This window comes from Sceloporus occidentalis, unplaced genomic scaffold (genome assembly GCF_023333645.1).
Source record: "Sceloporus occidentalis isolate IW3139 unplaced genomic scaffold, rSceOcc1.0.p SCAF_6, whole genome shotgun sequence".
NCBI classification, from domain to species: Eukaryota; Metazoa; Chordata; class Lepidosauria; order Squamata; family Phrynosomatidae; genus Sceloporus; species Sceloporus occidentalis.
The window spans coordinates 49,480,043-49,503,673 of NW_028316986.1; the positions used below are offsets into that span (position 1 = coordinate 49,480,043).

General features: G+C 40.1%; 1 protein-coding gene across 2 annotated transcripts in view; it reads right to left on the reverse strand.

The window, feature by feature from the left end:
- Positions 1-23,631, reverse strand: part of DAAM2 (dishevelled associated activator of morphogenesis 2) — a 306,075-nt gene that overhangs the window by 46,642 nt on the left and 235,802 nt on the right. For both annotated transcript variants that reach the window (XM_089529577.1, XM_089529576.1), the window contains exons 15-17: positions 19,491-19,598; positions 16,427-16,462; positions 12,924-13,030 (exon numbers count right to left, since the gene is read on the reverse strand). In XM_089529577.1, coding sequence (XP_089385703.1) covers positions 12,924-13,030; positions 16,427-16,462; positions 19,491-19,598 — 251 coding nt within the window. The remainder of the gene's footprint in view (positions 1-12,923; positions 13,031-16,426; positions 16,463-19,490; positions 19,599-23,631) is intronic.

Below are 23,631 nucleotides of genomic sequence, written 5' to 3' on the forward strand. Positions count from 1 at the left end.
AAACAGTACTAAATCTGAGATATTTAACAATGCCCAATATAATCAGCATCTGGCAATTAAAATATGAGAAATTTATGTTACAAAATACGCTACTTAACTTTAGTCAGATTCTTCTAGCTATTCAGAAACAGAAGAACAAATCTGTGCACTCCTCTAATGTATAGTTTGTTAATCACTCCCTGAATTCAAAGGGTAAAACCAGAAGACAAGCCATATCTGGGACCTTATGCTTTGTTGCAACTATACAGTGAAGCATAGCATCAGCCTCTCGGAGATGTTACTATTTCTCTTATGTTGTCATTTTTCTTCATCTAAATATAAATGCACACATGGCTGTGTATGGAAAAATGTAATTCTCAACCTTCCAAATGGCATCAGTTTTAGTGGAGAAGCCAAAAGCTGAATAGGCTTCCTCAGACACAAATTTTAAAACCATTAAGTAAGACACCAAGGGAAAAAACGTACTAGTCCTGGTTACAGTAGTAAGTTCTGTGGCCTCACTAAGTTTTCAGTATTGAAGTCCAACAGCTCTGCACTTTGTTCAGTTACCCTGATTTAAAATGCCCAAAGGTGTAGTGTAGAAAGCTGAGTGTTTGTGTATATGTGCCCAGCAACATCTGTCTCAAGGGACATGTCCTCCTGTAATACAGAATTTCAGGACCCAATTTAACATGGCCACTTTGAAATTTAAAGGGGTATACATGATACCTGTAGGTGCGCCTCTGAAAGATTTCTGCAGATCCTATTAAATCTCATTATGCTGGCCTAGCACACCATGGCTTCCATCTCAGAGGAACAGTCCAATAACATGTGGCAACCCACACCCCCACAAATGTGCTATTCACACAGAGTTAGGAGCTGGATGAGCAACTGTGCCAAAGGGCTGTTAATCAAGTATTCTCATTGTGTGTTTTTTTTCAAGGCTTCTGATTAACCATGCAGTAGATCTTAAAATAGCCTACAGTAACATAAAGCAGATGTGTTGCTTTTTAAGCAAAAACAGGTGTACTGGTTGAACAGCAACCTAAAACAGATCACTAAAATCTTTCCACTGAGGGCTGAAGGAAGACGACTGCTTGGGAGGAGGGCAGTATTAGTTGTAACACAGACACTACATTAAAATGTGGGTTATGGCCAGAAGAGACATACTAAATAAGGAATATCACATTGGTGGATACGTATCAGCATTGATTTTCCAATGGTCTAATAACAGCCAAATAGAAATTTATCTCAATGGCATAAATACCAAAAAAACCTAAGACAGCATACCTAATTCACATCTTTTTAAATTATAAACCTTATGTCAGGTAATTGCCAAATTAACAATTTGTAAGCCACTCTGAGAGTATTTCTGAAGAGTGGGGTATAAATACAATAAATAATAAAATTCAAACAAGATCATTTCTGCTTACTATTTATTTACCAAAACTATGAAATCACAAGCAAGCTAAGCATTTCTGCTGATGACATACAAAGGCAGAAAGGTGTAAAATAGGATACAACTGATGGTCACTTGGTCCAAAAATATCCTTCAGCAAGGAACATATTGCTCCCTAAACCCAAAGATAACATTAAACATATTTAAAAGTCAAAATCTATCCTTGCAAGGATCAGTGTGAAGGTCTAATAGAGAACATTAAGCACGTTGAGGCTGAAAATGCTAAGAATGCTTTTCTCACTCTAAAACCCAATCCTTTCCACAGTGAGATTCTCAACCATGGGAACAATTCTGTACTTAGTCCTATCATCCTCAGAGGCATTTCTGGTGGAAACACAGGTCAGCTCCTTCTCTGTGGCTGCTTCCCTTTCCTGCTGGTTCTCTCCTGGCTGTCTTTCTGTCAATAGAAAACTTTTCTACTCCAATAGTGTTTGGGGAACTTCCTGTTTATTAGGAAAGGATTTTAATAGCATGGTGTACTATTGTTTTAAATAGATAAATGACACTTTTAACAAAACCTTTTCTGTTTTCATTTGTATTTATTTTAAATTTTGTAAGCCACCTTGAGTTTCATTTCTGGAGAAAAACATGATGTAAATCAATAATAATAATAATAATAATAATAATAATAATAACAACAAGCTTAGAGTCTTGAAAGATGATGATGATGATGATGATGATGATGATGCACATACTCCATTAGTTCATTGAACATGAGTAGGTCCCAACACCTAAATCATATAGACATTGAAAGTAACCAGTTAAAAATAATGGCTGGCATTTTGTATTGATGGGACTATACAGACAGGTGGTTAGAAGCCGCCCATCAGCCGCATGGCACCAATGCGCTTCTTTTTAGGGGCATCACTATGGTGCTCGCGTGCCATGATGACGCCCCTTCTGGCTAGCACCGTTTGGCCACTCTTGACGCATGTGTGTCATCATGGTGTGCCCTGTGTAAACGGGGGGCGCACCATGATGGCACACAGGCACTGATACTAGGAGTGGGTGCATGTGGACACCCAGCCCTATCTAGCCCTAATTTTGGGCCCAGGACGGTGCAAAGCGCCTGTCTGTACCGGCCCGATGTTAGGGGTTCATAACTGAAATTTACACAACTGCTCCAAACAAGTCTGTGATGAGAAATTGTGAGAGTGATCCTGCTTCTGATTGTTACAACCTCAATGACTGGCAAGAGGGGGCTAGAATCACCACCCTGCTGTGCCCTGATTAGCAACAGAACAGACTTCTATCACTTGGGCGCTAGTGCAGTAGGATGGTGGCAAGAAAGCCAGGAGGCCAGAGAGAGAGAGAGAGAGAGAGAGAGAGAGCGCAGCTGGAGCGGAGGACAAGGCGAGCACTGCAAGCAGCAGAGAGCTGCTTGTTGGAGCAGGAGCAGCTGCTGTTGCAAGGATGAGCTGGCGTTCCTCCCCTCTTCTTCCTCCTCCTCTTCTTTTTCCACCCTGGGCCCCACAACATACTCCAACTCCCAGAATTCCATAGCGTAGAGCCAGAAAAGTGTGAAAGAGATGCCAAACTGGGTGATTTCTTCAGTGTGGATGCAGCCTAAGGTGCGTTACAGACTGCCCAAAACAGGCAGTCTGCCGCTGCCGCTGGTTGCTGCGTCCGGGAACCGCAACAGCCAAACCACACGGTTCCCGGGCGCAGCCAAAAAGAAGCACCGAAATGGCGCTTCTTCCTGGGCCCCGGAAGTGGCGGCGCAAGGCGCGCACTTGCAGCGCCACTTCCAGTGCGCGACGTCAAAATGGCAGCACCCATCTGTATGCAGCACTGCCATTTTGACGTAGTCATTATGCGTGAGGGGCAAGGCGCGTCAGGAAGCGCCGCCCCTCACACGTAACAACAGCACCTCATAGGGCCCGTCCGGAATGCGCCTAAGTCTCCATCTCTTTGGTGCGTGCACGCTCCCCTGCCCCTCGTGGGAGTTGCAGTTTGTTGCTGGCCAGCTGGCCCTTATCATTTGTCTTCCTCCTGCTCCTCCTCTTCTTCCTCTTCCTCTTCTTTTTTATCTTCTTTTTCCTATTCTCTCTCTTCTTTCTCCTCCTCTTCTTCCCCTCTTCCTCCTCCTCCTTTACCTTCCTCAGAGAGGCTGAGAGAGTGTGACCTGCTCAAGGTCACCCAGTGGGTTTGAAATGGCTGATCTGAGATTTGAACCCTGGTACCCATTGTCCTTGTTCAATACTCAGGCCATTACAGCATGCTTGACCTTCCACTGCACTTAAAGGTACAGTACTCAGTTGTTATTTGCTGCTGTGTACCTTCAAGTTGTTTTCCACCTTATGGAGACTCTAAAGCAAACCTATCCTGGGGTTTGCTTGGCAAGATTTGTTCAGAGGAGGTTTGCCATGGCTTTCTGCTGAGGAGGCTGAGAGAGTGTGACTTGCTTGAGATCACCCAATAGGCAGAGAATCGAATCCTGGTCTCCAGAGTCCTAGTCCAACACACAAACCACACAAAGCTACATCCCAACCTTCTATCTAGGAAGAATATCAAAACATCCTCCATTTTGAGCATGACTGAGAAACATGAATTTACAGCTGGCCCTTCATATACACAGATTTTTTTATACATGGATTCAAGCATCCACGGTTTGAAAATATTCCAAGAAAGTATACATTTCAAATATCAAACCTTGATTTTCCATTTTTTATAAGGGACACCATTTTGCTATGTCATTATATTTAATGGGACTTGAGCATCCACAGATTTTGTTATACACAGGGGATCTTGGAACCAAACTCCAGCGTATAACAAGGATCTACTGTATATTGTTTTTTATTGTTTTTGGCTTTTAGTTGGTCATGTCTTCCATTTTTCTTGAACATCCTACAATTTGTCCTACATTTTGTCCTACATCATGTCCTACATTTTTCCTACACTTTGAGGGGCTACCGGGGGGGGGGGGGTGTATTTCTCGCCTAGGGTAGCCAAATACCTAGAGCTGGCCCTGTGTAAGTCTCATTTTGTCATATCACTTACTAACACTTTTAGCTGCTTTAGCTGGCTTGCAGCATCCTGGATTTTTAAAAAATAACTATAAATGTACCCACTAGGGTACAAAAGCCCATTCCCCATCCCAAAAAGTGAAATCGGGTTTGTGGAATATATATTTTAACTAGTTAAGATATGATCAGAGGAAGCATGACACAGTAGTCTGAGTGTTAGACTATGACTCTGGAGATTAAGGTTTGATTTTCTGCTCACTGTGAAACCGACTGAGCACCTTTGGGCATGGCACTTGGATCTCAGGGGAAGGCAATGGCAAACCTCATTTGAACAAATCTTACCAAGAAAACCACATGATAAATTCGCCTTAAGGTCATCATAAGTCAGAAACAACTTGAAAGCACACAACAACAAAATCATCAACAAAAGCACAAATCCAACAGAAAATCATCCCAGGGAAGGACATCTGTAAACAGTGGAGTGGGGGAAACCAAACAAACAAAAGAAAAAAAATCCTGCAGAAATCTATTATTTTTTGTTACTGGCGAGATCTTCCTGCTAAGCCATTATTAAATTACTGGTGTAATAAATGTCTCAGATGTCAAGAAGAATGCCTTATGACACAAGCACAATGAAGTGCTTACTTACAAATAACAATAAAAATGCCTATAGCTTTGTTTGGTGGATGTTTTACTATCCGAAGAATTATCTGAATATATATGGGAGCTGATGAAGAATGAAGTTCTCATTTCAGTGAATCATGTAAACTGGGGCAAACCATAGGGTAGCAATGATTCAGTACCGCTTTAAGCAAAGAAAGATTGTAACCAGCCAACTAAGGAAGAAGCTAAGAGTTGCTAAAGATAGATAGTCATGGGAAAGGGGCAAACTCTGTTGTGTGTTTGTAGTTTACACAGCTGTTCTTCAAGATCTGCAAAATCAATTCTCTTTGAGCTTTGGTCTTATACAGTTGGGATTTGTTCTTCCAGGCCCCTTGCTCTCCAATGTCACCATATTTGAGTGGTAAGGATTCTGTTTACTGATATAGACAGAGGACTTTTATAGGTAAAGCAGAAACAGTAGTCATAACTTTTCTGATTTCTAGGCTGGGCCTGTGATAACCAGAACAGCACAAATGGGGCAGAGAAAAAAACTTCTCATTTCCCATCACTGATGGCTCCCACAGCAGGGGTTCTCTCTGAACTGCAAATGAGCTTTCCAAGGTGCTGGACCAATTATGAGGATAGGATTCAGCACCCTGCATACCACCTTTCAAGTAAAACTGGATACTTTCCTCCTCCTCCTCCTCCTCCTCCTCCTTTGGGCACGCAAACCAGCACAGCCCTTCACCACCACAAGCAGTCACGAAGGAGTAAACGGATCAAAGGGCCCAAACAGACAGGCCAAAATAAAGCTCCTTCAGGTCACTTTGGAGGTATGCTTTTAAATGACACAAGCATCTTAAAAGGCCAGAAACTGTGCCAAAGCTGCACTCTAGTCCTTAGGACTGGAGCGTGGCTTTGGTGGGGGTTCCAGCCTCTTAGGACGCATGCAGCATTTAAACAGCATACCTCCAAAGTGACCCGAAGCAGCTTTATTTTGGCCTGTCTGTTCAGGCCCTAAATGTCCAAGTCAGATTGATTCAACTCAGTTATCAAATCACTTCTAATATGACACTTAACATTCTTCCTTCTCATCCCCTTAGGATACATCAATGTTCCCTATTGATTCTACAGATTCATTCATCACCAGTCTTCTCCAGACACCTCAGCTGACTTAATACCAGAAGACTAGTCATGAAATGCTTTATTGTTTGGCCATCAGAGAGAGAAAGAGGGAGGGAGGGAGCGAGCAGAGAAACAACAACTTATTTCACATCTGCCTGGGAGATACGGTCAGTTTTTGTGCAAGAATGTGTGACTTTGCATCCATCAGCCTTCTCACACAGATGAGGCTCTTCCACTGATCTTTTTAAAGATGTCCACTGTTTCAGTTTAAGCTGACATTTGAAACACAAGGACATAAAACTTGCCCTTTATCAACATACTGTCCTTACAGAGCAGACACAACATGCTACCCTGCTTTCATTTCATGCAGGAAAGGCATTGTCAGAAATGTTTGCAAGACCATTTATTTTAGATGCACCTTCAACATCATTAAGATGCCCTTACAGATGCAAAGAAGAAATGCATGGATGAAAAATAAATACTTTTTTCTTTCGCAAATCAGTTGGTTTTGCAAAGACTGACAGTACTGAAATCAAATAAAATACTTATATGCTCACAGTTTTTCCAAATATTCCCAAATGATACTTTTTATAGAGACAAATGCCTCATTCTTTTGAAGGTTCAATGCTCACGCAAGCCCTGCTTATTATCTATTCATTTATTCAATCATTCATTAACACACAAATCTTTCCCCCCCAACACTTGGATTCAAGCAAAGACAAAGGAACAAAGCAAACTTGCATCTTCTGCCATTAGTTCCATTTACCTTGTTTTCATACATGAATTGTTTCTTAACTTTGCAGTCAATTTCTTCCTTTGCAATAACCAGCCACAACATAACAATATGTCAAATGTCACTTTGCTTACGGTTGAAGTTGGGCGGTATAATTTTCATTACTCACCACAGACCATTTAAAAACTGCATGAGAAATCTGGGTATAGAAACAAAGGGCCCTGATTTACCAATTTAATGCATTCTTAACGTTCCTAATTTGATATAGCTTGGTACATCTTACAGAGAAGAGCAGGCATGTGGCTGCCATTTGACAGATTGCAGAAAGGGGACCAAAGTGTCCACGGGGCAAGAATTATATGAATCATACCATAGTTATTCAACAAAAACTTCACTATCTCTTTCTATTAAATGCTTCCTTGTTTCAGACCACTTATGAATGACTAAGCAAAAAGGTCAGACAGACAAGAATATAGCGGGTTGATAAATAGGACAAAAATGTCATTGATGCTTAATACCTTGTTTTTGCCCTACTGGCTTTGTGCGTGGCACAGGATATTTGGTGAAAGAGGATAAGAAGAAGAAACAGGGGGGCGGGGGGACCCCAGCACACTCCTCTCCAGTCAACCGAAGAATCCCAGACAAAACCCCATTACTGGCAAAGGGGCAGGAGCTTAATCTCCAAAAGTAAGCACTCTTCATTCCCACCAGGGAGTAGCCTTTCTGCAACATTCCTTTACCTGATTCTTCAATTCTCCTCTCTTAGCTCTGGCTCTACAAAGAGAAGGTAATGTTCAAGTAATATACAGTATTCCCCTGCACACACATATATTCTGTATGAGTTGCACAATGTTCCAAATCCTAATCAAAGATTCAAGCTGCCTTGAACCTTGTGCTGGGAGAAAGCCAAGAGAAATATTAAATAAGTAAATAAATAAATATGGTGCTTTAATGTATTTAGGCAAGTACACTTACCTTGTGGGGCAAAAATAATTACTCATGGATGACTTCAAAAGGAGCTGTACTACTTTGCTACCAAGTCCACAACTCAAGGCACAGGTGTTCCATTAAATGATTGGGAAGCAAATACCTGAAAGAATGTTACTCCCTACAGCAGCCTCTCTTTGACTTAAGATCTCTTCCCCAGATTCTTTTACGCATTGCAGGACAGCTAGGAAAAGAGCAGCCATTTTGCGGCACACTTCCCTCCAGGGAGGTGCAATTAACATTGACTTTGCAGTCACTTCAGTGCCTGTTAAACACTTCCTTTTCTGTTTGCCTGTGAACTTTAAGATGGTGCATCTTTTTTAATAGGATTTTTAACTGCCTTTTGTTATTTTATATCATGAGTATTGTTCCCGTTTCTGATGTCTTTTGACATAGTTTATAAATATTTAAATAAATCAGTACTATAATATCGAGAATTATAGCACTAGTCAGGTTTTAAAAGAAAAAGGAGGTGCGGGGAGAGAAAGGAAGCCCACTAAAATGTTGATATTCTTTTTGTTACTATTGAAACAGTCCCATCATCTTGCATTTGCTAGCTAAAATATTTCTCTTGGCACAGACCCAATACAGAAACTTTAGTAAATTATTTTTTAAAATAATCATTTTATTTTATTTTTTTATTTCAGCTTCCCTCATTGTGCGTTCTATCCTTTAGTGCTGCCTGTATCCCTCACTGCTAAGAAACCTAGCTTTGTGATATATGGAGAGTTAAGACAAGCACACAGCCTGCTGATGAAGATTTAAGATAGTATAGCTCCATATGGCATGCCTGATTTAACTAGAAAGATTATAGCAGACTGAACTGAAGGTAAGATCATTTATCACAGATTACCACCACCACCACCCCGCACAATCCAACCCATTTCTTTACAGATGCCTGCAAGGAGCAGAGTTCATACCCTAATTCTTTCCCATTAGCACACTTCATATGCATAATATGCTATTTTTCCCAGTTCTTCCTTTTGGAAGAGATGCTTATTTATTAGCCTAAATACTGACAAAGAAAACAAGGGAGAAGAAATGTTTTGGAAGTCAAGGGAATGGGGCATGAAGGGACCTACCACTGGAAGCCCATTGAGACAACCTTGTTTGTTTCAGGAGACTCTCCTCTGAGTCAGTTCAAATACACTATTAGTAACTCCACCTTCCAAGTGATGCAGCTGAGCCACCATAGTCAGGATATATAAGGCACAATGTGTTTGGCCCCCTTGTGCTCATGGGTATATTCCTTATTGCTCTCCCAGAATTGCAAAAGCCCATCTCATGCCTCATGTTCACCTCCCAGTCCCATAAGCGATTGCATGAACACAGAAAGCTGCCTTACCCAGAGTCAGATCATTGGTCTACCTAGCTCAAAGTTTTGTCCATTCTGACTGGCTCCAACTTTTCAAGTAGATTGGATTCTAGTTTATAGAGGACAATTCTCAGTTTCAAGACTTTCTGACCAATCCAAGATCTATTTAAAGAGGAAGGACCATAAGAAGGAACAGCAGGAGCCTTAAAACGGTTCAACATGTGTTCTTAGCATTTAGCAGTCAACTGAACAGGCCCCCAGGTTGGTGGAAAATGTGATGAAAAATTCACAGCAACCTTCACTGGCTACAGCTTGCCCAATGCTTACTGTGGAGAAGATACTGTGACAAAACTAAAGAGGAAAACACAATCCTGCCTCTGGAAGGACCAACTGGGGCTGCCAAGTAATCCCCTTGGCTTCCCCCTCCATATGGCAATGCATCCAACAGATAGCAGCTTGCACTATACAGTTAGAAGGTTGGAGTACATCTCTCCTATGCACTCCACAAATTGTGGAAATAGGTGCACCTATTTAATGGGAAAGGGCTAAGCTTAATAGCTGCTATAGAGAAGCTCCCAAAGTTAACAACAATTGTTTCACCGATCTCATTGGATTCATTCTGAAAAGCAATTTAAAAATAGGAACATAAGCCCTCATTTGAAGAAGCCTAGGAACAAAGTGTGTTGACATCATAGGTATCACCACTGATACATTGATACAATGGGTATTATTATGTCATCGCTGCAAAAATATGCTTCAGCACAAAAGCACATACTTAAGGGCAAAATATATGATAGGCAGACTTCTCAACTACTGGAAAAAGCAGAGTGCTGAGAGAGAGAAATGTATATGTGAGGAAAAACTACAAATTCATTTCTGCATCAACACAGGACACCCCATTATACAATTTTTATCTGCACCAGTTAATTCCTTCTCCCACAGCCTTGTTTAAGGCAAGGCAGAGAAAAGGGAGATGGTTATTTCTCACTCCAACTAGATTTTGGCTTCTTCAGCCCTATGAAATATGAGCCCCACCTGACCTTTCCTAAGACAGTGTTAGTAAAACAAAAACATTTCAAGAAGCAAGGGAAAAACCCTTCATACAGCCATTTTATGTTAAAGAGCATGACAACCCTATGTAAACAGAAAGGGGATAAACTACAAGGATATATGCAAAGTTACAGTCAATTGAAAACAGCTGTGGAGAAGTAAAGGGAACAACCTGAAGGCAGGGTGAGATGCTCAAGGTTTCACTTAATGTCTTTCCTAATTTACACATTTGTATTTTCACAAAGTTCAATAGTTCATCATGCAGAATATGTTTCAATGGGAGCTTTGGAAAGTGGCAGGTGTAAATGCCTTCCTTGCTCTGGTCCATCTGAAGGAGGCAAGGAAGGAGCAAGGAGAGGCAAGGCAAGAGTGAAAAAACTATAGTTTTTTGTGGGTTTTTCGGGCCATGTGGCCATGTTCTAGAAGAGTTTATTCCTGAAGTTTCGCCAGCATCTGTGGCTGGCATCTTCAGAGAATACTGGCAAGGAAGAGAGTGGGTATATATTTACTGTGTGACCTTGGTATGGAGGAGTCATTCCCATGATAATCTGTGTATTGTTCTGTTGTTGATGGCAGGGCCTCAGGGTGGGAGGATATGTAAAGGGGATTAGCATCTGCTTAATTAGTGATCACTGTCTGCCGGGAAAGCCTCTGACCATGAGTGGTTTCTCATTTGCATATGCTCAGTCTTGATTTTCCTGTTTTTCAGGACTGGTAACCAAACTTTGTTTACTTTAAGGTTTTCTTCTTTCCTGCTCACTGTGTTTATGGATTTCCATGACTTCCCTGTGCATTCTGACCTGATAGTTGTTGGCATGGTTCAGAATATCAAAGGGGGGGATCTGTTTTCTACACAGAAAATGTTAGTTTAGGACTTGTTCCACACAAAATATGCACATTGTTTGCACAGTAAGCATTTTCTGCACCGAAGTATTATGCCCTGCACAGAAAATATAGTGGGGGAGTTATTCTGAGTAAAATTTGGAAGTGATACCTTTCTGCACAGAAAAATAATAATAATAATACTTCTGTCTCCCTCAAAACGCTAATGGTGAATTTTGTACAGAATAACTCCAAAACTGAATAGCCTTCCAAAGATGCCCAGTGGGAAGGAAATTGCTAAGATGAGTCATTGTTAAAATTCTTTTCACTTAACAATACATAGAAATATGGACCATTTTGTCATATTGCAAACATGCTCTAGGTGTAAATACAGCAGCTTCATTATACTGAGAGAGTATTCTTTACAGATAACTGAAGCATCCAGCTTAGCTTTTCTGGGTGCTGTATATGAGTTATCCACCAAGTATTCTATTAAAAAGCAAAATCCAGAATCTAAGAGGGAATATCTATTCATGGAATTGCTACCATTAGTGATATTGGGTGATGGGGTGATCTCTCTATACCAAACACCTCCTTTAGAGGGCTATTAAACTCTGTGGAGCAAGTTAATGAGCAGTTCAGAAAATTGTAGGGGAGAAGTGGGGGCAGGTATTGTGCTAGTGGACAAGTGTTAGAGCTATACTGGATTTATATCAGTACTGTAAAATGAAATTTGTTACCAACTACTGTTACTATAGGTTGAATCTCCCTTATCTATTCCTCGGTATCTTTGGAAGTAAAAAGTAGCTAACATGCACCCTCATTGCACCCACTCGGCTTCTAATAACTTGCCCGAAACTTTCTAAAAATAGAGAAAGCAGTTTTGTCCCTGGGTCTCTCTGCCAAGCAGCAAGAGGACAAATGCCACTGTACCATCTATCTGCACACTGCAAGAGTTCAGGTACAAATAGAACATTTGCATATGATTATTCTTGTCCATTGCTGCAAAGATAATAAGACAAGGCTACAGAAATTATATTAATGACTTAAACACATCTTGGTAAACAATCAAACAAGGGACAGAGAAACTAGTACACAATTTATCAAACTGTTATAAAAAAATTGTGACTTCTTAGGTAGCTAATACAAGCAACTCGTACCTCAGGTTGTATATCAATATGAAATATAAGCAGTGGTATTAATAGCCTAAAATTTCTAAAGACCTTAGCCATGTATTTCATATATGATATAATTTTCTATTCTAAAATTTGAATATTTTCCTATGGCAATTTACAGTATAAAATCAAAGAAATAATATATAAATATACACACAGAGTGCCTTAACATATAGAAAGATCTGAAATCTTTTCTTCCTCCTGCAGAATTAACAAACAAGTCCAGCAAAACCAAAACAAAAAACTGTATGGTATTGCATAAATTTCCCAAATTTTCTATCAGAAGATCTTTAATATTTTATTCTACATAAACATGCATTGCAATCCATGTCTGTGATCAAAATTTGGTCCTTAGCATATGGAAGTATCTAACATTTGAACACCAAAGTCAACCTCTGTAACATGAAATTCACACCTAGGATTTTTTTTACTCAAAGTAAGTTCAGCCCCAATCTACTGCTTGGCATTCAAATGAAATAATCAGGAGTAAAAGCAGAGATAAATGCAAACATCTCTCAACTGTCAAGAACATTTTTGAGAAACCATCTGTAAATGTGTATGTTGTAAAAGAAAATTGTTAGCTCAAGCCAAGCCATCCTAGTGTCTCCTTCCCCTTCAGTTGCTAGTAGCTAAACAGGAAGTTTCTTTTCATAATTTCTGCATATCAAGAAACCAAATTTCAAATAAATTTAAATTAAACCACACTTACTTTGAAAGGAGGATGACACAGTTTTGAGCTCTCCGCCCATCAATCACAGAAAGCTCTTTAACCTTTCGACTGGACAGATATAAATCTTCAGTGGATCCCATTTCCTTCTACAAATAGTTTTAAAAAACATAAAAATCAGTGGCATGTATTTTTCTTCACTTTTCAGAAAATGAAATACAGAAAAGAACCACTAGGTCACTAGGGATTTGAGTCCCAAATGTTAGATTTCACAAGAAATCCATGCAAGATGCAGGACTGTAATGATATAAATCAAAACTTAAAATATGCTTAAGGAAGCTTATGATAACTTTGCTCTCCTAGTTCACCAGCTAAACCAATGTCATATTTACTCACATGCACTAACACAGAAGTAAAATTCAGAGACAGAGCCATGTTAGTCTATAATATCAGTATGTGAAGCGATCTTGCTTACAGTTGTAAACCGCTTAGACACTGCTTAGGCGGTATGAAGCGGTATATAAATGAAGCTTGTTTGTTTGTTTTTGTAGCACCTCAAAGGTCTCAAAGGTGCTACAAGATCTCTTTGCATACTGATGCTAATGCAGTTACACCCATATGGAAAGAGAATAGTGTATGTGTATATATACTACTCATACTAGGTTTGGTCCCCATACTAGGTCTGGCATCAAGGGCTTGAAGCTTAAATAGGGCCCATTAGAAGGAATCCTTTTGTTCATAATGGTACCAAGATCCATCCAGGTTAGGTTCCCACTGGCAAAAGGAATGGGAGGCATTCTTCACTGATTCTCCACTCTCTCTGAAGCTTCTAACCCACTTTTCAAAGGGGTCCAGCAGATTTTCAGAGGCACCAGAGGGAGAGTAACATCACCTCAATTCTCTTCCTCCCTTCCCTTGGCAGGAGAGGTGTTAAGTAAAACTATGGTCCGCTTTGCGACGGTCTGCTGGCGCTGCTGTTTGCTCCGCGAGGGAGCCACAGCAGCTAAACCGCGCGGAGCAAAAAAGAAGCTCCAAAATGGAGCTTCTTCTCGCGTCGCAGTTATGATGCCGCAAGGCGCCAATGGCACCCTCGTGACGTCATAAGCGCCGCACGACGTGCAAGATGGCGGCGGCTGTGTGGAACGGCCGCCGCCATTTGTTATGGACAGAGTCCGTAACAGGAGTAGGGGCGTCTAGAGGAGACGCCCCTTTTTTAAACTGGGACGTCCTGGGGATGTCCCAAATGGCGGTATGTAACCCGCCTATGTTCAAGGGATGTTCCCATCACAAATCAAATGCATGGTCCTAACTATATAAATGAATTCACCACTTGTTAAGGAAAGATATGAAAATCTCTCCATCTCATTTTAATACCATTTCTTCAAATCCCATCCATGTTTTCATCCCACACTTGTTTCATATCAAGTTGCATTACTTTTTTCCCCATGTTGAAGTCCATACCTATTTTAAACACATTTTTATGGATTTCCTCCATTGACGGAATTGTGTTTGTGCATTTTATTTCAGCTGTTTGGCGGTTTCTTTCTTAAAATATATGTGAGCACTTTATTTGCTCTGTGTGTCCATCAAGCCTCAGAAATGTGCTAATTCCTCAGACAAGGTGCATGCTTTCTAGCAACAAGTCTGATGAGGATACACTTTGCTTGGCAAATTAGGGAGGCACTAGCTAAAGAAAAAGACCAACTAACAGATGGATTCCGTTAAAAAAAAAAAAAAGCCTGTCAGGGCCCTGTGTTTGCAATATCTGAACAGGTTCTTGGTGATCCATCAGTCATAGGACCATCATATGTTAAAGTCAACTTGACAGTGAATAACAACAAAACAAAAAGGCTACTTTCATTCGGAATGTTGAATTCACTGCAGTTGCTTTCCTTCCCTACTCATGAACAGAGAATAAAACAGAGAGATCCAGTGTGCAGCACATGGTCCACACCACAAGTGATGCTCAGGTGTTGTTTGAAACCCATAAGCCATGTGCATTCCCACTCCAAAAATACCTGGGAAAGGAGATCTTGTAGCAATTTGAAATTAACTGAAAGAAGGAAGTTGGTAGCATGAGTGCTCATAGACTTGAGCCTACTTCATAGAATCATAGCATCAAAGAATCGTAGAGTTGGAAGAGACTGCAAGGGCCATCCAGTCCAACCCCCCTGCCATGCAGGAAATCCAAATCAAAGCATCCCCAACAGATAGCCATCTAGCCTCTGTTTAAAGACCTCTAAGGAAGGAAACTCCACTACACTCCAAGGGAGTTTGTTCCACTGTCGAACAGCCCTTACTGTCAGGAAGTTCTTCCTAATGTTGAGGTGGAATCTCTTTTCCTGGAGCTTGCATCCATTGCTCCGGGTCCTAGTCTCTGAGGCAGAAGAAAACAAGCTTGCTCCCTCATCAATATGACATCCTTTCAAATATTTAAACAGGGCTGTCATATCACCTCTTAACCTTCTCTTCCCCAGCTTCCTAAGTCGTTCCTCATAGGGCATGGTTTCCAGACCTTTCACCATTTCAGTCGCCCTCCTTTGGACACGCTCCAGTTTCTCAATGTCCTTTTTAAATTGTGGTGCCCAGAACTGGACACAATATTCCAGGTGGGGCCTGACCAAGGCAGAATAGAGTGGCACTATTACTTCCCTTGATCTAGACACTATACTTCTATTGATGCAGCCTAAAATCACATTGGCCTTGTTAGCTGCCATATCGCACTGTTGACTCATGCTCAACTTATGGTCTACTTGGACTCTTAGATCCCTTTCACACGTAGTTTTATTCAGCCAGGTGTCCCCCATCCTATATCTGTGCATTTCATTTTTCTGCCTCTAATTGCAGTACCTTACATTTCTCCGTGTTGAATTTCATTTTGTTAGCTTTGGCCCAGTTTTCTAGTCTGTTCAGGTCATTTTGAATCTTGATCCTGTCCTCTGGGGTATTAGCTACTCCTCCTAATTTGGTGTCATCTGCAAATTTGATAAGTATGCCCCCAATGTTGTCCTCCAAGTCATTGATAAAAATGTTGAATAGCACTGGGCCCAGGACAGACCACTGTGGGACCCCACTGGTCACTTCTCTCCAGGATGAAAAGGAGCCATACTTCCTCGGATGCATGAGGAACAGGAGTTCAATTGTCAACCCTGGAAGCCTCCATTAGCACCCTCAAAAGTCCTGTCCAACACCTTCCCCAAAATAAAGCCATCAGTGGGTTCTCTGTCACTTCTGCTTTTGATTGTGTGTGTATGTGTGCATATTGTCAGGGGCAGAGCATTCTGCAGCAAGTACTGAGGACAAAAATATTGGAGTTAGCTACATGAAAGGACAGAACAGTCTTTTGAGGCTCTGAAAAACATGTGAGAGAATCCTTGTTATCTCCCTAGCACCACTACTCCATACAATCAATGAAAATGGAGACAAAAAGCCATCTTACTCATACAGTAAACAGTTTGGGTCCTGGTGTTTCTGCTGGATTTCTTAATGTAAACATTGGAAAAGAACTCCACAGGTCAGAATAGAGGACAGACAATAATACTTACCTGCTTACAGGAAGAAGGAGGGTTAGTTAGCAGGTCCTACTCAGGCAGCAATCCAAGATGACAGAGAAGGAAACATGCCAACAGTTAGCCACAGCAATAAAAGATACAGAGTTTACCAAAGCAATAGTATTTGATTTTCTAAGCAATTAAAATGCTACATCTGTTAACTTGACCTTTTATTAAAAGAATCACAGAGGAAACATATCAAGGTTTGTTCTCCCATCCATAAGCCGTTAACACTGTCAGCAAAGTTAAAGAACAGAATGTGCATCTTTTATGCAAGGATTCCACAACTAGCAGTTAACATTTCAATCCTTTGCATATCTACTTAGAAGTAGGGCTGACTGAGTTCAGTGACTATGGTCTAAGTCTCCCAGCACCTTTCTACACAATTTTACAAGTCATCTTTAGAACAAGGGAAAAGCATTTGGAACATCTTTACAAGGTTCACTGAGAGAATTTGAAGTAAATTCTATCCATGCTAAGTCACTGGGTGACATTGCCTCATCTCTAGATAACTAAGAGCAGATGCACTATTAGGGAGGGGAGAACAAACACTTTGCCTTTTCAAAGATAGCAGCAGCAGCTTAAAATTAAAGAAACTTGGGAAGGGGAAGACTTATTAATACTATATTAATTGCAGTAGGAGAAAGAAACATATCCTTCAGTCACACTTGCACTCTCTCTCACTTGTACACTCTGAGTTGTAGAAACAAAAGAACAGCAATTTGCAATATTTAGATTTGGAGACATTGATTGAAGTTAAAAAGTCACAAACTGAAGGTAAGTTATGGTTGTCCAGAATGCAAAGGCCTGGTTCAGACAATCACACCTCAGTTTAATAATCAGAAATATGCAGAAGTTTTTTATTGGTATATACCTAGTGCCACTCCTGTGTGTTGCCCTCAATTAACAACAGTTTCATGTTACAGTCAGATAAGGAAACTATGGTGAATATGTTTAAAACAAGACAAGGTTTTAAAACATTATCTGAAACAAAGACTGTGACATTTTCAGAACCTGGTAAACATAGCTTCCCAGTTACTTAGAAGCAGAGCAGGTGAGATACTTTAAAAGACCTAGAATGGAGACGGAATTAGGATTCACATTTTAATTCAAAACTGAGTGGATAAATCTTCATTGTGTTTTTTAATTATTTTTTAAAAAAATGCATTTTGAAGCTTGCCAAGATCACACAAACAAAATGGCCAATTCTAGTGCAAATTGAAAGGTGTTGTAGTCAGGCCAGTTCATGGAGTCATGCGCTAAAAGCTTTTCTTGGCTCCATACAGTAGTGGTTGGGACAAGACAAGATGACAGAAGGTTTACCATTAGAAGTAGCACTTCTTGATGTTAATAAAAAGTGTGTGTGTATGTATGTATGGGCGTGCGTGTGTGTGTGTGTGTGTGTAGTAGCCCGTTTGCAATATAAGAACCAAAAAGAAAACAGGAGGATGTAACAGGGCCCTTTCATTTGGTTTCACAATTTTATATTATTGGATAAAAGAGGTTTATACTCCAAAACAGCTTTGCATTGTCATCTGAACAGCAACAGGCTGCTTCAAGACAGATAGAAGAAACCATGTTTTCAGAGTACATTCCAACAGCTAGCTAGGAAAGAATTTGGAAAGGAGGGGTAAGGGGGTAAAACCCCACAGCTTTCTTCCAGCTGAATCTGATTCATCAGAGGCAGACAAAAAGCAGGTGATTTGCTTTCCAAGAAAACTGGGGGTGGGGGGGAATCCTAATAAATAACTGCTGTTAAAACTGCTGCCAATGTTATAATCTGTAACTTGTTTGTTAGGACAAAGAACAAAGAAAAAGAAAGTAAAGTGAAACAAACAAGATGCTGAGCTAATCTAATCTCACTGCTCTAAATTCGGCAATTGTTTGGAACATTCTATTGAGGACAAGTAGCATTGGAAGGGCAGGAGAAAGAAAAAGAAAGAAAATTAGCAGCAACAAACCCAAAGAGCAAGAGTTTTATACAACTAGAATGCTAGATGAGATGGGAGTATTTCCTTCTAGAGTACAAATGCTAAAAAAACACCCCAAAACAAAGGACAGACACAACTCCAGGCTTGTCTCAAACCCAAAGTAATAACATTGTAGTTTTATTGTGCTCCTATTTTTACCTTCAGTACTAGTGTCAGCGTCTGAGACACAAAGGCAGATTCTTCCCACTGGCTCAGCACCCCAAACAACACTGCAGGGCCTGGCCTAAGCAGCATTCTAATTTCTAACAATGCCCCACGGCTATATTAGGCTGGTGGCACTGTGTGAAATGGTTGTTAGATTCAGCTCTCCTTGAAGCACTATAGCTATTAATGTGGCTACTACTGCTACCATAGCATGAACAGGTAAGCCAAGAGTGCATCAACAGAAAATAGAGGCCTCTAAAGCACACCGTTTGATGGGCTCCTTGAATCAGGCGCCAGTTTTGCTTGGGTCCTCGTTATTTGAAGGACCGTATCTCTCTTTATGAGCCCATTAGAACTCTAAGGCCCTTCTGTCTCAGCACTTTCTCAGGGTCATCTTGTGCAAACAATGGAGAGGGCCTTCTCTGTGGCTGCTCCCAAACTTTGGAACGCTCTCCTTAGATAGACCAGGATGGTCTCCTCTCTACTGTTCTTCCAGGAGCAGGTAAAAAACATTTCTGTGCCATCTAGGCTTTTTCAAACTGAAGAGGGTTGAGCTTTTATAATGCTGTGCAATTCAGATTTTGAAGTTTGTATATAGGAGAAAACAATGGCAGACCTCCTGTGAACAAATATTGCCAAGAAAACCCCCTGATGGGTTCACCTTGAGGTCACCAAATGTCGAAAATGACTTGAAGGCACATTACAAAAACAAACAGAGTTTTCTAATACATTTTACTATTTTAATGTTTGTAACTTTATAAATTGTTTATTTTTTTTAAAAAAAAGGATAATATTTCTACTAAGTTCTGCTTTCAAACAGCCAACATATTAAACTAGTTTGCTCCAATCCACTCACACAGCTGAGACAGGAAGCACCTGGGCTGAAGGGTTGTAGTGATGAGAACAAGAGGGGAATTACTTACCTGGTGTCTTTGATAAGCTGAGAACATCTTTTCAAAATCCTCCAAATCCAACATTTTGAAAGCCCTTATATCATCAATTTCATGCCAGATTGTGCCATGTATCTTCTCCTACGGTCCAAAAAGATTTACACATGTAGTCAGTGTTACCACTGTAATGGGGAACATGAAAATCATCATGTTGAAACTGCAAACTCACAGGGTTTGTCTGTTCTTCACTATCCACCTGAAAACACACCTAAAGGATCATTTCTTCTGAAGTGTTTTTAAACATTCTCTTTCCCTTTCCCTTTCCATATTCTAAAACATGTTTTTAAAATAAATTTCCTTTATTTTATTACAACCCTTTTATTTTAGTTAAAGTGTCCCAAACCAAAGCTTGGAAAATTCATTTGTGGACTACAGTACTGGGATTCTGAGAGCTGTAGGGCAAAAACGAGTAACTTTTCCAACTTTGGCATAAACATCAATTAATAAAGGCACTGTTTAAATATATTTTATTGTTGTTCATTTTATGCAAAAAGAAACAGAAACTTTACAACATTCAAAGGAATAGGGAGGGGGGACAGGAGGAAAATATTGCACTGGCGACAAAGATGAAGACCTTCACAGCATGAGGTGTCTTGTGGTCCAGAAGAAAGGATTACCAAGTGGCTGCAACGAGATCTCACAAAGCCTTCTGGTCTGAAGTGCACTCGGGCAGCAAAGTGCATTAACACTTCATTATTGAAGTAATTAGGAACACTTCAATTTCCCCACTCACAGCCCCACCCACAAAAGGACAAAGAGATACATGTTATGCTGGGAATCTAAAATAGTCAAGGAACCAGTCAATGCTCAGAGAAAAAAGCAGGCCTGATTATGGGAATGGGGAAAGGGAAAGAAAGATTAAAGGAGGGGGAGAATTGGATGAAAGTCCTGAGCATTTTTTTTTAAATCACAAATATCTTTCCCCTCTCTTGAAGAGGTTTTTGGGCATATCTGGTTTTCCTGTGTATGAGAACAAAGTTTCATTAAGATCTCTGAAGATTTCTGCTTTGCCCCAGGAACCCCCCCCCCCAGAGTTGTTGGGGGCACACCAGACCAATAGCTTCCTGAAAATACCATTCTGACTACTGTTTCCATAGTCACAATTCATTTTATGTTATTTTTCCCTTTCTTAGCACAGTATCCTGCACAAATGACTTTGAAACACATCTGAAAGGGATTTACACATGCTTCACACAAGTAGCAGCTGATGTGGAAAAACAATTTACAAATAGTACTACTTCATATTGTATTTGGGGAATTGTGACTAAAAGGTCACCTCTATTAACATGACACCTTCTCACATATATATAATTAGCGTGCTAGTTTAGCTTTATGTTCACATGCTACATTTGTACCTGCAAGAAATGGTTTCCAGCAGAAATAGGAACAATTTAACTTTCATTGTCTTATCTACCACTCTTCTTGAAATGTACTAACAAATTTGAATACATTGTCCATATTTTTATGCATAAGAGACTCATGTTAGATTTTATATTTAGTTAAGATAATTTGTCCATTTCACCCAATGTGAAACTTAGAACCAAGGTGCAAATGTTGTCATAAACACTAGCCTTGTTCTGATGCCAAACTAAACCATGGTTTAATGCAACGTAAGTGAGCTCCAGCAAGTATTGGGACTCTGTGCTTCCCCTCCATTCTGTTTCTCTTGCAAAGCTAGGAGAAGAATTGAATAAGCTTTTGTTTGGTTTATGTTTTAAGTGTATGGTCTACACTAGCCATGGTTAGTTTGAACAACCTAACCTTAGAAGCCCGGTTTTCATGTTGACTTGTTTTGAAACTGATTAAAGTTACTGCTAAACCCCAATCACAGGTACATATGAAACAATAAGCTGCTTTTATGGGAAACTAAAGAAGCTTCCAAAGTCAACATCCTGGAGGAAGACACTAGATGTAGTTAATGTACATCATACTAGCTGGCTTAGAATGTACCTCCAATCCCTGAATGCACTGTAAACATGCAACACAGGGAGACACAAAATAGTGCCTCCCATGGAAGGAAGGTTCCTGTTCACGATGCTGAACTTTTTTACCCAAAGGAAAAAATGCATGGTTTTGCCAGACAATTTCCTTAGTTGCAATCTCACTGCTCCTCTACAGATTAACTATAGCTGCTTGCCATCAACCAGAAAGACTGAGTATTATGAAAGAAATAAAGATTCACCAAGTCTGCTTGCTAAAACGAATGCTTCCCTCAGCTTCACAAACATATTTATGGTCCCTAATCAGCAGTATAAAAATAAAACAAATTCTTGTTCTTTTATTGTTATTTTTAAAGGTTATTTAGTCTGTGTATCATTCTTTTTCTTTCTTTTTAATGAGAGATTTTTGTTCCAAATTCATCTTCTCAAAGTTAGTTATCTGGTTTCTCTGCTATGTAGCCCATTATGAGAAATCAGACCTGTGAACAATGTTTCCCAGGACTCCCCAGAGACTGACTAAGACATAAAGGGGAAAGTATTTAAAGAAAACACATCAGGAAAACATGTATATTACAATCCCACCATACTTGTGTCATTTGCAGTTACATACTTGACATGAAGTACAGTCACTGAGAGACAAGCCAGAAATAGGTACAGCACACAGAATGGAACTTAGCACTATTCCTCCCAACTGTGCCTTCTCATTACCAATCATACTCAAAAAAACCAACGTGATTAGTGCCTAAAAAAAGGAATGGCTCTCACACTTAAATGAAAAGGAACCAAGTAACATCTACATTTTTAAAGAAATTTGGGGCACTGTGATACAAGTCCATTTCATGATCAATAGACTGTGACAGAGAATATTGTTCATTAACTCCATCACATTTCATGAAGCAGATGAAGGAACACTCAATACTAGATTGTTACATTTTTACAATATAGCTAACCAGCCGATAGCCATACAAATCTCCCTTTAAAGGGGTTCTCCTATGGCAGGGATGAGGGGTCCTGCAGTTGTTGTTGCACTGAAACACCTATCAGCCTTAGCCTACATAACCTGAAGTGACAGATTCTTGCAGTTGCAGTCTAACAACATTTGGAGGTCCGTATGTTTCCTAGCTGAAGCCAAGTCTACACACTTGTCAACCTTTCATGAACTTTTTAACACACAGTTTGAATGTTGGGGGAAATTGTGTTTATACAAGTTCATAAATGGCTGATAAACAGAATTTCTTGTTCATGAGAAATAACAATTCTAACATGACATCAAAGCTTCCCACCAGGATTGTTGTATGCTATTTGAATATGTCCCTCATGGTGACTTTCAGTTTCATTTTGACAAAGAACCTTGCTCCCAAAATTTTGTATATCTAAAGTTGGCATATGGAACCTGTGGTCCATGGCTTAAACACATGAAACCATCAGACCTATAGACTAGCAGAAAAACAACAAACAGGAACTGTAGAGTCCTGCCAATTCTGTGCACTTTTGGCTCTAACTCCACCTACCTCTGGCTATGGTCCCAATGACTTTTCCTGTGAGTCAACAAAGGCTTTTAAATTCATTTTAGAATCAAGAGACAGAAATGTATGTCTTAGATTTCTTTCTACAAAAAAAGGTTTTTAAATATAGTCCAGAATACTGAAGCATTTTGCTTTCTCTTTGTTAAGGGTTCTGAAGAGCATGGGCTAACAGATTCATTTGTGTTATGCTTATGCTTTCATGTATTCAGGTGCAATATTTCTCACAAGTAAAGATAATAAAAGTAAGACTCTCAAAGGAAATTAGTGGGTTGCTGCAGTTTCCTCACTAAAAACAACAACATCCTCCTCCCAAGCTCTTGAATGGCCCCAGAGGAACAAAGTGGATGTAAATTACTTTACCAACACAAACTGAAAAATATTTCCTCATGTTTAAAGGAGGCAATGGAGCTGCATTTTCCCTCTTTGTTGAAAGAATGACATAAGGCCTTACCAGCCTAAACCAAAAGTGAAACCCAGATTACTCTAGGACTGAAAACAAGCAATCACTGTCATTCATAGTCTGCACTGAAGCATGGTTCAAGCAACAGAAGAGGCCTGGGCCCTACTTTGCACCCTAGAATCTCCAATAACAGAAAGGAAAAGATTTGGCCTGACGTGCATACAATAAGATGAATGATGACTTCTGAA